Source organism: Neopsephotus bourkii, unplaced genomic scaffold (assembly GCF_033783945.1).
Source record: "Neopsephotus bourkii isolate Nb327-2 ecotype Australia unplaced genomic scaffold, CSIRO-AGI_Nbou_v1 NB_1423, whole genome shotgun sequence".
Taxonomy (NCBI): Eukaryota; Metazoa; Chordata; class Aves; order Psittaciformes; family Psittacidae; genus Neopsephotus; species Neopsephotus bourkii.
This window is the reverse complement of record NW_026901900.1, coordinates 2,178,004-2,194,041: the sequence shown is the minus strand read 5'-3', so window position 1 is coordinate 2,194,041 and position 16,038 is coordinate 2,178,004. Positions and strand designations below refer to the sequence as shown.

At 40.3% G+C, this 16,038-nt stretch overlaps 1 protein-coding gene across 4 annotated transcripts in view; it reads right to left on the bottom strand.

The window, feature by feature from the left end:
- Nucleotides 1–14,449, bottom strand: part of CPM (carboxypeptidase M) — a 31,913-nt gene extending 17,464 nt beyond the window's left edge. The window contains exons 1-2 of one of the 4 annotated variants that reach the window (XM_061368054.1): nt 13,686–14,449; nt 13,182–13,332 (exon numbers count right to left, since the gene is read on the bottom strand). In XM_061368054.1, coding sequence (XP_061224038.1) covers nt 13,182–13,235 — 54 coding nt within the window. In that variant the 5' untranslated portion in view covers nt 13,236–13,332; nt 13,686–14,449. Of the gene's footprint in view, nt 1–13,181; nt 13,454–13,485; nt 13,637–13,685 lie in introns of those variants that run through there. The other 3 variants (XM_061368053.1, XM_061368052.1, XM_061368051.1) reach the window with 3 other exon arrangements.
- Between the last annotated feature and the right edge of the window lie 1,589 nt (nt 14,450–16,038).

Here is a 16,038-nt window from a genome sequence, read left to right as displayed (position 1 = left end):
CAACCTGTATCTTGCCAGTTTGTCCAGGAGAAGGATGTGGGAAACAGCATCAAAACCAGTTTACTCCAGCTCCAGATCTGACTGAATACCTGTTTGAATAGTGCAGCACTGAACATGCTCATACAAAACTTCCTCTGACACTGGATAGAAAATTGAGTGTTTAGATAGATGTATAAATGTAAGCCTCAGATATCAATCTACTGGGATCCCATCTATGTAGAAAATTGAGGGGTTAGATAAATGTATAAATGCAAGCCTCATATATCAATCTACTGGGATCCCATCTATGTAGAAAATTGAGGGTTTAGATAGATGTCTAAATGCAAGCCTCAGATATCAATCTACTGGGATCCCATATGTTACCTAAAAAACACAAAGCTAGGTTATGAAAAAAAACAAACAAAAAAAACCCCAAAATCCATTTGATTATACCAAATCAAAGTAATGACCTCAAAAAATATATACGTATGAGATTTGACGCAAGCCACAACAATTTACTTCTTTGTCTTTCCTATCCTCCTTCTTAAAACTTACTACTTTTTATTCTTACTTATCCCATGTTTGCCAACAAACTCTACAGGCCAAGTAGCATATTACCAGGGTGGTTTGTACATGACCCAGAAAGATGTGGCCCTTAAGCTGTAGGGAAGGCCCCCTTAGTAGAAAGTGCAAACAACTTAAAAACTTTATCATTATTCTTGAGGTTGGTATTGGCTACTGAGTACTGTGAACTCATCCTATCAGGGCTTCATTCCAGTGTGTGCTCCACACAGACTTAAAATATAAATTTCTGAGCCCCAAAGCATATAATCAAAGTACTGCGAAATAAGAAGGGGGACCAGACAGGCAAGTTTTTATTCTATGAGAACATAAGAAGGTAGTGGATATGCCGTAGGCATAGCTTGTGTCAATCCAGCTCAATTCCTTTACAAGCAGGAGATCCTCAGCCTAGATTCTATGATGAGAACACCAAGTAACAGTAGCGAAATACACCAGCTGATTTTTATAACAGCTTCCACTGCAAGAGCAGCCGGTATGTAATTATGGTTTGACAGAAGAAAGAAACAATGCAAATAACTAACATCTACATTACTTATACAAAACATTGTGGAGAGACAGGGTGGCATGAGAGCCACTCCTTGATAAATATTTCTGTAGATACACCACAATTCCCACAATCTCTCATGCAGTCTTTAATCCACTGCAACAATGCATACTGATGTCAGAAACATTAGGCTGACTGCATTTGGCAACATATTCTGCTATGACTTGGGATAGCCCATCCCTGCTCACTACCTGTAATACTAGTGTAAATCTAGGTTAATTGTTGCCATGCAAGATATTAAGGCATCTTTACTGTTTCTTTTTATTATGGAACTATGCCAGGGTATCTTCCCTGCACATACGTATGTTCTAAGTCTGACTTAGACTTGTTACTGCATGCTTGTTACTACATGAAGGTCTTTATCTTGCAGGAAAAAATAATAAAAAAAAAAATAAAAATCAATCCTGCTTTATCACTTCTAACTTCTAAATCATATCCATGGTAAGTCTGTTTCAGTGATAACACAAACCTTTTTTTGGCTTTTACGTTTTTATATCATTTATTCTTGTATGCCCTGCAAAGCTCAGGCAGTATTGTACTTCCAAGCTTCAATATGAAGACAAGGTGTTCGTTTCTCCATGATAACAGTGGGACAAAGTTGTCTTTCAGCAAAACACTACCAAAACTAATGAAGGACTTCAGGAGCAATCCCCTTTTGCTAAGCAAGCACCCACAGCATCCTTGCCCTGTGGTACTCCGATTTGCCATCACCAGCTCAAGCTGGAAAATCTAAAGCTATTTTGGAAGTTGTCCTCTGCAAGGAGACTGCCCAACAGCACACATGGCTTGATTCATATTCTAACAGAATCTGAGTTACTAACACTTTATATAACCATAAATCTTTAATCAGAATGACTGACATAGTAGCATTGCAGAAGTGGCCTCACAAACATGAGCAAATGCACAAGTTTAACCTAGCCAGACTGTTGAATAAAGCAGCCTCCCAATTATGATAAGTAATATATATGTATCCTTTGGGGATACAAATTCTGTAAGTTGTCAGCCAAAAAACGGCAGCTGTTTCTGCTCAGAAAACAGATACTTGAGATGTCTGGTTTATACTCAGAATAAACTACATACCTGAAAGCTGGGATTAGATATACATCTATATGAACAACTGTAGTACATCAGCTCCTTTTGTGAGAGTTTATCATCACTTTCAATATACCATGTTCTCATGGTCCACCAAGACAGAGAAACTTGGCCTGGCTTAGCATTACTAACGAACAAAATTGACACATCAAGAAAAACTAGGACATTAAGAAAGTTTTCAAGGTATTGTGAAAGATTAAAGAGATACAGATCAATCACATGTTAACCAGGCATATCTAACAATATTCAGCATGCTGCATAGTTAAGCAAAACAAACCAAAGAAGCTCATGGTAACATTAGACTGCAGGCCTACCATGCCTTCCCTCCTCAACTGATAACATTTCTTATTTAGGGAGGGGAGCAAAGGTTTTAGTACTTGTTTTGTACCCCAAGAATCTGCTTAATGAAGAGACTGTAAAATAGATTATACTTAGCAAGAGCTACTCTAACCACACTGTTGTTTTTAGGATCATTGATAAGCATGAATCATAAGCAAATGCTTGTCTGAGGAAAACAGCAAGAGAGACCAACTGGTACAGTACCTATGTAGCATTTTTAGCTTTATTTCATAGCATTAGGTCTTCCTATGCTCTGTATTTCCACTTGTCAACTTCCTGGGTGCTGACACAGACAGCTCCATCTCTGTCAATACTAGCACTGACACAGTAACTATGCTGCTTAATACTTCTGGTCCCTTCCCATGTATCCCTTATCACAAGCACAAGGCTACCTCTCTCTAAAGGAAAAAAACAACAACAACAACAACCAAAACAACAAACACACAAAACAACAAAAACCAAACAACAAACCAAACTATTTCCCACAATTTAATAAGCACCTATCTACGTCCAAAGACTATACCAGCCTATCCAATTTAGAGTCACTACCTTAGAAGCAGAACTGAAGAAATAACCAAATTACTCTCACCACCCCTCGACACACACACACCCCACCCTTCCACCCACCCCCAGACAGTGTTTGTTTGTAACCAAAGCACTTGAGAAAGGAAGTGAGTCAAAATAGCTCATGGTTCATGTGCTTGCTTATCTTTCTAAAGGTTTACAAATCTTTGGTCAATTGGGACATACATTACTGCTTTAGACACTTTCACAGGACTTGTGAGAACAACCCTTTCTTTCCTATGTATACATGACTTGAAATGCTCCATTCCAAGTTCTCACAATCAAGCTGAGCACACTTTATACATAAAAACATTAAAAATTGCCAGTCCAAAGCAGTTTCTGCAATAGCACCTTATGGTTTATTTGAACACTGATTCGGAGAATCAAGAAATAAAAATAAATTTTACAAATCCAAATAAGAACAACTCAAAAGGGAATACTGTTTTTAAAATAGACACTAATCTTACCAAGTATTGCTCACTGAGGAGAGAACACCAGACACAGAATTAGCCTGAAAAGGCTTTTCCCAATATTTATACTAACTTCATATTCACTTCCAGAAACCAAATAGTCTATTTTTCCTTTCCACTAACTCTTGTGTCTATTACCATGGCTGTTTTAGACCTAGTTCTAAAAATGTGTCCTTTATTTTCTGAGAAATGTGTGAAACTGCTACACATCAAGCAATTTTCAGGAAAGCCTCTGTATCCATAAAAGAAATAAATATTACCCATTCACAGTAGTGCCACTGGATCATCATGAGCAGAGTGATTACTTGTAAAGTAAGCAAGTTGTAAAGTTAGCGGCTCCTTAACATTTCCGAAAGAATCCAATCCTTACATCTTTGTTGACAAGCTACTTAGTTTGGCCACTTGCTTCCAGATTCACTTCTAAAATGGGTAACAAAATGTCTCATTTGAAACATTAGCAACTGCCTTTTAAGATAGGCAACAGGCAAATGCAGAGTTTACAAGTAACTAAAATTCAGACAATGTTACTACCTACAAACTGTAGCTTAGTCTTTTGTCTCTGCAATGAACATGCTCTGGTGGCCTTTGTTTTCTCTTGGATTTTGAGATCAGCCTAATGCAACGACGTACTAAACCCTACTTTAGGTCCACCACAATTATGAAACTTTGTCAAAAACAGCCAGGTTGCACATTGCTTGGGAAGTAGCATTTTGTGCCTGCCCTATTTCTTGAATTTCCTCGAGCTGTTCTAGGAAAAAAGAATACTGGACCAGACTGGACTTTTGAACTGATGCAGTAGGACTGTATTTCTTGAGAGCACAGTTTGGTTTTATTTTATTTAGGACAAATGTTACTTTTTTAGATCTGCTGAAGATATTTAAATGCAGATAACTGCAAGACCAATGGATGTAGAACACATTGGCTAGGAACAAACAGGAAATGTAACTCAATTATCCTAAATCCCCTGTGAGCTCAGCATGTTACATAGCAGCTATGGTAATTTAGTTAAATAACTCCATCTGCCATAGTCTGACCTTTCCCATAAATATAAGTAAGCCCTAGATATCAAAGTGCAGAATCATCTGCTTCGAAGCATCCTCTGACCTCTTCCTCACATTTGCGCCACTACATAGATGAAAAGAGTCACTGTGCCAGAGGAATGGTTTATAGGGAGAGTAATATCTCAGCTGGAAGGGGAGGAGAACTACAGCCAGCCCTATGCATTTTGTTTTCATCGCCAGTAGCTACCTAATTTATAACAGTTCAGAAAGCAAGACTAGCAGTAATGTGCACATCCAGTTTTCATTCAAAAAAAAAAAAAAAAAAAAAAAGAGCCTTTAAAAAAGCCAAACCAAACTAGATTTCTCTTCTATGCAAAATCATGCATAGAACAACTGCTTCAGGGTAAGAAGTCACATCTTGCCTATCAACTAATTAATGCATTATAAGGAGATCTCCATTTGTACTTATGTGAACCAGCTGAACACAGTATCCCATACCATACCTACATACAGTAAAGCTATAATTAGGCCACCTTGAGAATCAGGTAGCTGGAAGGATCTACAGTTAGCGTTCCTAGGCAGAAAGGCTATCCAGAAGGTATCCACACTGCTCTTTTGTGGAAAGTGACTAGGAAGCTACTGGAAGAACTTTACTAGAAAGACTCATCCCCTCAAGTGGGTTAGGAGGAATGTGTTACTGTGATCTCCTTAAGTCAGAGAAAAATGAAAACAGATTGCGTTTCCAGGTGATATAGGCACAGGATGAGTTTTATTTTTTTTAAGTTTGCAATCAGAATTTGTTTTTACATGAGCAATATTGTACTGAAAGGGCAATTCAACCCATATCACTGATCATTGACATTGTTATTCACCCCATTTCCCCTACACCTAAGGAGCTATAAGCCCTCTAGCATGGCCCAAACACTGAAGGCCATCTCTTGATTAATGGTTGTTTTCTTTTTCTTTAGCACTCTTCCTGTGCTACCCCCAGCATCTGAAAAAACAGCAGTTTGAGGAAGTAAATACTTATTTAGGAGCAGTGTAAGTCAAACACTGACTTACATAGAGAAAGCAACTCAAAGTGAGCATACAGGTTTGATATGCCCCCTGCAATCAGCAGTTCATAAGTTAGAGTCAAATTGTCAGCACAGTTACGAGCTATAGGAAGGACTGTGGGGGTTGGAATGTATCGAAACTGTCAGTGACCATGGGAAGGAGGAACTACAGCAGGCAATTAAGAGTGACCATGGGAAGGAGGAACTACAGCAGGCAATTAAGAGTGACTCATCCCTGATTGGTACTTGGAAGGTGTTGGAACTGGCAAGGAACAAGGACATCGGAACCAGAGGATGTCGATAAAAAAATCAGGTAGACCTTTCACCTGATGTAACTGCAAGACAAACACAGATGTGCTTGGCTAATTGCTTGGAAGCATATAAATATAATGTAATCTTTGCAATAAATGATCCAGCTTACACTCTACCTCTGCGTCTGCGCCTCCGTCCTCACAAAGGATCACAAGCCATGTTTCAAGATCACACTTCTGATTTACATGGGTAAAAGTTTATGTACAGTGTTCCAAGAAGCAGCATCCTATATGAAGTAAGGGGGGGAGGGGGAAGACCCCAGTAATTAATCTATTAGTAATTAGTAATTAATATTGTGCAGTATTCCGAGTATCCTGAGCTTCATGTCTGGGTGTTTGGAATAGGTTTTTTGTTTGGTTTTAGGTAACAAAACAGTCTTCTATATATTTACTTTCTCATCACCAGCTAGGCAAGAATCAAGTTGCACCCACCAGCTGCAATTGCTGATTCTGTTACACAAGCTCCCCAGCATTGCTAACTTCACTGGTGTTAATTACAATATCCAGTTGTCAATTCTGTCTACTTCTAAACAAACACGGAAAGCTGTAATGTCTTGCTGAGGGAAAACAGGATGGTTTCAGGCTTAAGACCTCTATTGCTCTGAAAAAAAAAAAAAAAAAGCAAGCTTGACAAATATATGCTACAACTAGACAACTACAAAGCAAGGGACAGACAGGAAGCAAGAGAGCAGAGATTTTTCCCCACAAAGCTGGTTTTAAATAAATGCTGCTCATAGGAACAGTGAACTATTTCTAAATACATCAGATCTCTCCATTTCAAAGTTACAACTTAAAGATTCCAGTAGTAGAAAACAATTTTTGTAATCGAAGTGTCTGATCTATATTGCTAGGCTAGGTTACCTTCAAAAAGTTGGTTGAAAAGCCTTCCCACAAGATTCTCTGAAGAACGGTATTTAAGTTCTGTGTGCACATGTACGTAAAAACTGCACAACTCAAATATACTTCCATTATTATTTTTAGGGGGAGGAGATAGCATAGAACTCAAAATAATGATCAACCAATTCAGAGCAAGCATAAAGTGAATATTCAAGCAAATTATTTTATTTTCACTGCAAGAGAATAGCAACATGCTCAGTGGACTGCATCTCAAAAAGTAATGTCTTATCAGTCTTTTATACAACTGACACTGACCAAGCTACATATTTTATAAGTTATTTGTACTTTATAAGCATAGCCATGCTGATAAAAAAAAAAAAAACAACAAAACAATGTTAAGTCATGTCCTCAAACAAAAGTCTTTGTACTTGTCTATCAGAAGCCAGCTTGCATACAAGTTACCTGTGTACTGGCATGGACTTTTGAACTGATGCAGTAGGACTATATTTATTCTTCAACTACACAGTAGTCCCACTTGAACTAATTCTGATAACTAAATGGCTAGATGATGCAGTCAGATGAAATATGAAAGTATGTTTCAACATTTTAAACGTTAAATGTTGAAATGTTGTTAAATGTTAAACTTTTTAGCCTCAGCGAGGACAAAAAGACTTTATATGCTGCAAGAACTAACTACAACTAAAACAAAGACGGTAATGAACAAAGGGACCAAAGAGAGCAAGTGGCCCATAAAGGGCAGGGAGGAAATTTCAGGAGAAGGAGGCAAGAACGAGTAAAGCCAACTATCACAGTAAGTTTTAGAATGTCCATTTTTAAATGAAACTCTGGACTTGAGCCAAGTGACTTTAGTATGATTTACATGAAGCCCTCAGTGAGAAATCTCTTATTCATCCTTGTTTCTAAAAATGAACACTGGAAATCTCAATGCTTTATATTATCTATATGTGCCATGCTTTCACGATAAGCCTGTGATCCACACTGCTAAAGAAATCTGTGGGATCAGAGATGAGGAGGAATGGGAGACATTATCAAGGACTGGAGACAGGAGGAAAGCCATCTGCAGCAGTCATGCAAGTGGAACAAATAGAAGGTAATATTCTTCTACTCAGATATACCTTGCATCATGCAGCCAAGAAAAAATAATTGCAATATTTTCTTTAAAGACATCACATTCCCTGTGGATTTTCCTCTAGAAAATTTGTTTATTTCAAGACAGAAAGAGTTTTTTATAACCTTCTTTCTTCCTTTTTTCTAAATACACTGGTACTCGTTTTTAGTTTGTACAAACATTTAATAATGACTAACACTGAGAAACTTACTTCAGAGTACACTGGGCTATGTACAACCTTCTCGTTCTATTTCTGTAGTGCCAGAAACCCTGAAACTAACCTGATGAGAAGAATGACAGTAGATTACAAACATTTTATGGATATGTATTTCAGTTTTGTTTCCTCCAGCAGTAAAACTTGTTTTCTAGTACTTTAAACAAAGTAAAACCATCCAGAATATAAGCATTTCTAATGTAAAGTCAATAAAATTCACAGTGCATTTTACTATTGATGCTAGTAACACAGGCTCCTTCCATACTGTATCACATGAAGTGTCTAAAAAACAGTTCCTGAAAATAAGTTCCAGGTAAGCATAATTTTCCAGCTACATTCACAGAGTATCAATATCCAGAGTAGAAAAGTACAATATTTACTACTAAATATTTTCACAGAAGTGCAATGACCCTTAAGGTAGCATTCCCCTGTTCAATAGCTGCCTGTAAACACCTAAAAGTATCAATCACACTGTATCAAAAAAGTCAGGAAATAACTTAATCCATGGCATATACTGGGCACATGTTCCACTGATATTTGTGCAGTATGATGTCAAGGACAGGTTAACAGCCTAAGTTCTCCATTACCAGGCAGACACACACTTCCTACTGAGCTGCCCAAGTACTAGTCCATACTGCCCCCTCCATTTACTGAAGTCACAGCGGCTTATCAGACAGAAACCTGGGCAGGCACCATTCACTTCTGTTTACTGAGAAGGGAAACCCATGAATGCAGATAGGAAATGGGCATAATGAGCTCTAAGGCACTGAGAAAGCTGGCCTACTGGGAGCCCTGCCAAGTACTCCTTCCACATAGTATACCATATCCTCTATGCACCCAGACATGTGGAAGTCTGTGTATGAACTTTAAAACCCAAACTGAACACACACACCTGCATACTTCAACCTGTTCACAGAGCAGGAACAGCTGAATAATTATAAGGGGGGAGAGGGGAAGTGGAGATATGGTGTTTGGTGGACTAGTGAAAGTTAGAAAAGTGCTTAAGAATAATGTATGGAATGTGCCAGGTCAAGGGCAACAAAGCAATTGAACAGCAAGCAGCAGAACAGAATTATTAAACCACAAAGTTCTCACCTAAAAGCTTTCAGGAGAGGTCTCTTGCAAGAAGCTGTTTCTGAAAATTTCTAATGAAACCACATTAAGAGCTGGTCAGATTAGTTTTTTGTCTCTTCAGTGATGGAATCTGCCACAGAAATGTTAATCTATGAAGTCAACTTTGAAGCTCTTCTCTAGGAAAAGGACAGGACAGGTACTTCAACCCTACACAGCTTTCTGCTCAGTGACCAGGATCTGGCTTAAGGATGTTGTTTACAACTGTTCCAATTTGACTGGAATTCTAAAAATACAGCCTGGTCCCCAGAAATCCAGATCTAAACCGAGCTATAGTCACTTTATCTGCATCCATAGGTGTACCTGAAAAGGAGATTTTAAAAGAGTGAATATCTACTACAAAAGCCACTTAGCTCTTTCAAAGTTGCTTGCCTAAATGTCTATTTATTAGATCTTTAAGTCTGCCTCCCACCATGCTCATATTCCTTTCAAAGAGGAATAAAAGCACTGTATCTTGAGCAGTTAAAAGACACAGATCATACTCTGACATCAAATATTTCCTTTTTGATAGCACACACTAAGATTTGCTTGCTGAAGAGTAGCCTGTTTTTCACTAGGATGCCATTAGACAGGACAGGTCAATATGATTACACCAGGTCCATTCTCTCCTGACTGACACAGCTCTGCAGCCTCCTCTATTATTATTATAAAGTGCACACACTATACTGAGGTTGGATTCTGTGTATATTAGAAAACAGAGCTCATGCCAAAGATCTTTTATGAGCTTATTCAACAACCCATCTAAAACAATATAAAAGAATTAAGATTTCTGGGTCACCACATATCTCTGCCTACCTGCTTATAAGACCATATCCAGTTTCTCACAAACATACAAATCATCCTACAAAAATCCTGAGGTATTTGAGGCTACGTACTAAATAAAGCCAAACAGACAACACTCAGTTTTGTCAGCCAGGTTTTGTCTTTTTAAGCTACCTTCTCCCCTTAGTTAAGGATAATAGCTGAGCAGATGACATACATAATTAAACATCATGGCTTCCAAACGTACAGACCTGGAGACTGAACCGGCCATTGCCAGTCTAGAACACATTCTTCCTAGTAAACTGGCAAAGGGCTAGTGAATTTGTATATGGTAATGTAAACCACTACAAAACAGATTGGGCATCTTTTGTTTTTCATTGATACTCTTGGTAATGACTCTGTTGTGTAGTCTACACAACAGCTTTTATAGTCTACATGTATCGATCATGCTTTGAAAGTCTTGCCTCAAATATATACATGACAAATTATGCTTGACTGCTTACCTTTCATGCAGAAATAACCAGCTAGTGGGAGAGAAGAAAGTACCCTATTTCTTTAGTCTTGACCTTAGCAAGGCTTTCAACAGAACCTGAATCAGTTGGAAGGGACCTCTGGAGGTCACCTGATTCAGTTCCCCTGTTCAAGCAGGGCCACCTACAGCAGGTTGCCCAGGACTGTGTCCAGATGGCTTTTAAATATCTCCATGGATGGAGACTCCACAAGCTACTTAACCAGCCTGTTCCATTACTCTGTGAGTCAGGAGTGTGTTCTCACATCACAAAAGGCAACCTGCATGCTTCAGCATCAGCAAGAAGAAAAGCCAGCATCTTGAGGGAAATTATTATTCCCTTCCACTTAGCATTGGTAAAGCTACATCTAGAGTATCATGTTCAGCTATGGGTTTCCTGGGGCAATAGAGACATCACCACACAGGATGAAGTCCAGCAGAGGGCCACCAGGATGATCAAACTACATCTGAGGAGAAGCTAGAACAGGTCATTTTGCTTAGTCTAAATCTCTTCTGACAGTTTAAAGGCATTTCCCCTTTGTCCTGTCACTGTGTGCCTTTGTAAAAGGATATTTAATTTAGTTTATCATCAATTGCTACATTTTGCTGTCATGGTTTAGCTAACTGGTAATGGGACGCTAGTAAACCCATACCAGTAAGTGCAAGTGCATACATACATTCTTGTTTGTGTCAGCTTAACACAGAAAAAAAGGAATAGAACTTCAGCCCATTTACCAAACTTGAATCTTCATTTTCACCAAAATTATAACACTTCTGTTTCCACACACTTTTAGTATGAGCAACAAAATGAAGAGCCCGATTTAGTACCATCCTCTACCATATTTCAGGGAACTCTAAAGGCATTTTCCTTAACAGAGGTAGAAATCTCTTAACATTTATGAAAAAGAAAAGCACTGAACATTTTTCACTGCCACTCTGCTTTATATGGCACCAAGAAAGTTCCCACTGCCCAGTATCCTGTTCAGAGGAATACTGCAGGCACACAGGACGTGCAAAAAGCATAAATAATCCCTTTTCACAAATCGTGGCACGTAGCTGGCAGAAGGCAGAGCCCACACAATTCTCTTTTCTCACATAGTTTGGCAGAGCAGAAGGTAATATAACCAAAATATGAATGAAGTTCCAATACACTGCTGAGCTACAATCAAGAGATGATGCATTTCCAGTTTTCGTGCTAATGGAACTCAGACAAGTTGAACACTTCATGTTATCAACTTCCAGATGTCTAGATATGTAAAAGCCAAAATTTCAATCTCAGGTTGGATGAAAGGGGTGTTTTTTTCCTACCTGAATGGAGATAAGCCAGCAAAATTCCTGCCAGAAAAGTCAGAATCTAGTCCTATCATTAAAACATTAGCTAAGTCCCCTCAAGGTAGGAAAATGAGGATGTGGATAAGTGGTAGCTTGCAATTAAAGGGACTAGCCTCCTCTGTGTGAATGATTAACACAATCCAATATGATCCTGCCTTTGGTGAAACCAGGAAGAACACAGCTTCCTTGTCTACTTGGAGTATTCCCACAGTGACACTTTCTAACATGAGTGCAGCCACATACAGACGAGATCACATATCTATAGCAACAACAGCTGTTTGATACCTCACTGAAACAGAACCCTCTCATCAACTAAGAGTTACATCGCAGACAAATACAAGTATATGTAAGAAAAATGCGAAGACATACATACTAACACAGGGAAGGAGGCATGAAAAGAAGCTACTAGCATTCTTCACAGTTATCTAACTAGAAGGCGGCAGATTTTTTAAAACACATGCATAGATCTGATAACAGATGCTACACTGTCTCCTTCCAGTGGTATGAAATGGGATTAGAAGATCAGATGATGTTTCTAAAGAATTAATGTCCCTGCCGAGTTTTATACCTCTTATCAAAGCAATTTACTTTCCCGAATTGAAATCTGCCTTTTTTTTTCTTAAAGCTAGATATATACATACTATTTATATAGTAGCAAACACTGAACTTTCTAGTCTCTTAAACTACAAGTTCTTCTTTTTTTTTTTTCCCTATACATTTATTGTAAGAAAGTATTACAGAGAAATAAATTCAGATAGCTATATAAGGCCGTAAAGGCAATTACTGATTTCAGTGCATTTGCCTGTGTGGCTTGAGACTGAAATCCCATCATTCCTTCAAGGCATAAGACCTTGTATCAGTATGGAATTTGAAATCCTTTTTCTAGCCAGTCCTGATTTACTGGAATAATAGGCAGAGCCAAAAGAGGTTATTTTTAACACAGCCACGTTAGAAAACACACACTCCTATTACAGCCCCACCTAGAATGGCACTTGGCAAACGGGGTACCACAACATCCTAAGGTCTTTAAAAGAGATCCCTGTTTCTGAAATTGCCACTCAGGAGGTTTCCAATTCTCGAACAAAAAGGTGTTGAGGCACTTCTACCCTAGCTGAAGCGCCCTATGTGTCATCCGAGTTCGTTATTCACGCTTAAGCGGGAGGAAGAGAAAACTTCAGAGATGTAAGCAGAGAAGCACCCAGCACTTGGGATTAAAGCAGCCCTGCCGCCAGCAAGCGCCCACGAAACGCTACCGCAGCCACTTCTACCCATGTTTGTCCCAGTTTAAATAAAGCAGAAAGCTTTCTCCCCCACAGTGCCCCTTCCCCTACCTTCCACCGAGCGCCCGATGCTGCGCAGGTGGGTGAGGGAGGGGTAGGTGGCATGAACCCTCTTCAGGTACGCCTCCAGCTCCTCAGCGTGGTGGTACTTGAAATCCAGCGCGACCGCCACCGCCACCAGGAAGAGGATGCCCACCACGTCCTAGAAAGAAGCAGATGAACCGAACAGCCGAGGGGACCGGCGGGCTTGCCGCTACACCGGCAGCAGCACCGTAGCAGCGACAAGCCCGCGGAGGGAGCCCTCCCGCCTCAGCCCGCCTCCCCTCACAGAGAACAGGTGCCTCTCCCCTCCTACCCCGGCGGCCGCCCGCATGGTGCCGCAGCTCCTCCACAACTGAAGCCTCACCGCCGGGCGGGGGCCGCTATCCCCCGTCGCCGGCCTCGCCCTGCCCCTGACTGACGCGGGCTCCATCCACTCAGGTCTCCCGGACCGCCCAGGGGTCGGGTGTGGGGGCACACACCCCTCCCTCCTCCCGCTTCGCCAGCGGCTCTCACCTATGCACCGCGAGGCTACTGTCAGCGCGGCATGAGGGCGGCATGGCCCTCACGTCACCTCACCGCTGAAGGCCGCAGCCCCTCGGGGTGAAACCGACCCTCCTTCTCTTCGTGCTCTTCTTCGTGTCCCTCCTTGTAGGCTGAGGGTAGGGAAACGTCTCCGAGCACACGTCTGGCGGCTGCTCGGTGCCGCTTCGGGCCCGCCGGCTGGCCCTGCTGTTGGGCTGTGTCCTGAGGAGGTGCGGTGTGAAGAGTCCCTGGTGGCTTCACCTCGTTCTACTTCCCGGAGAGTGTGAGGGGTTCTGGAAGGAAGCGGAAAGAAAGAAGGAGGCGAGGGGTTTTAAAATTCCCATTCTGAGTTTTGATGGCTGATTCGATTCAGAAGGAGGGTTGTTAGGAAAAAAAACCCCACAACCTTTTCTCCCCATTTTTACTGTCCTGTCCACACTGTTCACTGCTCTTCCTCAGTGCCTATGTGGTCCTGGGGCCCAGAGACCAACCCCGCTGTGTGCAGAAGGACTCGAGAGAGTTTATCTGCCCAAATCTATCAAAATGTCTACCTGGAATTGTTGGGTTTTTAAAAAAGATGAGTTTTTAATAGGCGTGTATTCACTTACTGAAAAGGCTGGATTCTATCTACAGAATTAAATGCTTTTCTTGGGTTTGTACTAACCACAATGCCTTGGGGATATCCTAGACTTGGGATTCACCACAAAGACTTTTTTCATCACCTTTTCTTGTCTTTAAGTTTGGAAAGAACTAGCGGGGGGGGGGGGGGGGGGGGGGGGAGGTGAAGCTGGCCCTCCAGCAGCAAAAATTAGGAAAGCATCTACATTTACTTTAAAATATGAATGCGGGTGTATCTGAGTGTTAGAATATGCATAATTCTTCTGAGAAAGAAAAACAGCAGTTTTTGTTCTAACCAGCAGCAGGATTTCATCTGCCTTCTTCTGAAGTTTGCTATACTGGGCAGCGTCAGAAAGAGGATATTGAAGGAAACGGACATAGAAGCCAACCCCAAAATTACCAAATTACAAGTCCTGCATTTCAAAGAGAAGATGCTGTATTTAATAAAAGGGACTTGTTAAATAAAAAGTTACAACTAAATTAAAAGGCACTTAAAAAAAAACAACAAACCCAAAGCTTTAGGAAAAAAGAACAAAAATGTATTTTAATGGCAGTGCCTGTAATATCCCAATGTACCAGAAGCATGTACATCTAAAAATGGTGCTAATATATCTATGTTCAGACCCCTCAAGTATTTTTAGTTCATGGGAGGGATTTTCATATCACATATGACAACGGACGTATGCCATGTACAAGGTTACTTGGTTGAAAGAGATATATATTATTAGCCTTCTGTTGAATACTGTTCCTTCATGCGTTGCATCTGGGGGGAGGAGATAGCCCCAGAGCCTTTCCTCCACAGACCCTTTCCTCCCTTACTCAGACTCCACCATATTTTAACTCTTTTGATTTGACAGGATCTTCTGTACAAAAGAAAATTCCTGCAAGACCTAAATATGAATGTCTTTTACCTTCTTTATATATGGGAAAAAAAAAAAAAGTTAATAGTTAGTTAGAGCTACTTCCACTTTCAGCATGGAATGGGAGAAAAACTGGGGTTATACTGCAAACATGGCTGCAGAGAAACAAGAGGAAGGAGCCAAGTATGTGAGCTTCACATTTGAATTTGCAAGGCTTGAATATATATATATTTATAGGCTCCTTGAAAGATTATCTGGAGGCACCACTTGAGTAAGCAGGGAAGAAAATACACTCAGGTGGTAATCTAACATATACATACTTGGAAACTGTCCCAAGATAATCACACGAAATCAGAGAACTCTGACTCCAAGAGAGAGTAGGGTTGAGCAATACGGTAAAAAAATCAGAGGGGGCTGTAAAAAATCTCAGTGAAACAACTGAAATCACCTTTGATACCAGGTAATCACACAGCATTATCTCCTTTGGAAATTACACCACCATTAAATGTAGCCAACACAGCCATGGTTAGATGAGAGCATTACTGTATTTAGGAATGTTCAAAATGACAGTTTCCATGCCAGGTGCTTGCAGGTTAAGACAAGTTAGCCTGTTTGGCAATAGATGAGTTACATGCGACAGTTCAACCTCCCTCCTTCTCTCCCAGCGCTCTACCCCCTCACCCCAGCTTTTACAAAACTCAGAGATCCGTGTTGCTCTTGAATCACTTCTCAGAAAGTCAGTTTAATCCAATATAAATAATATTCTGGTGTATGCAGTTGTAGGTAAAAGTCAGCACCAAGAAACAAATCCTGTATGAAATTAAGTCAGCAATAAATCTCCCTTTGGCATCAGTAGTTCAAAATCA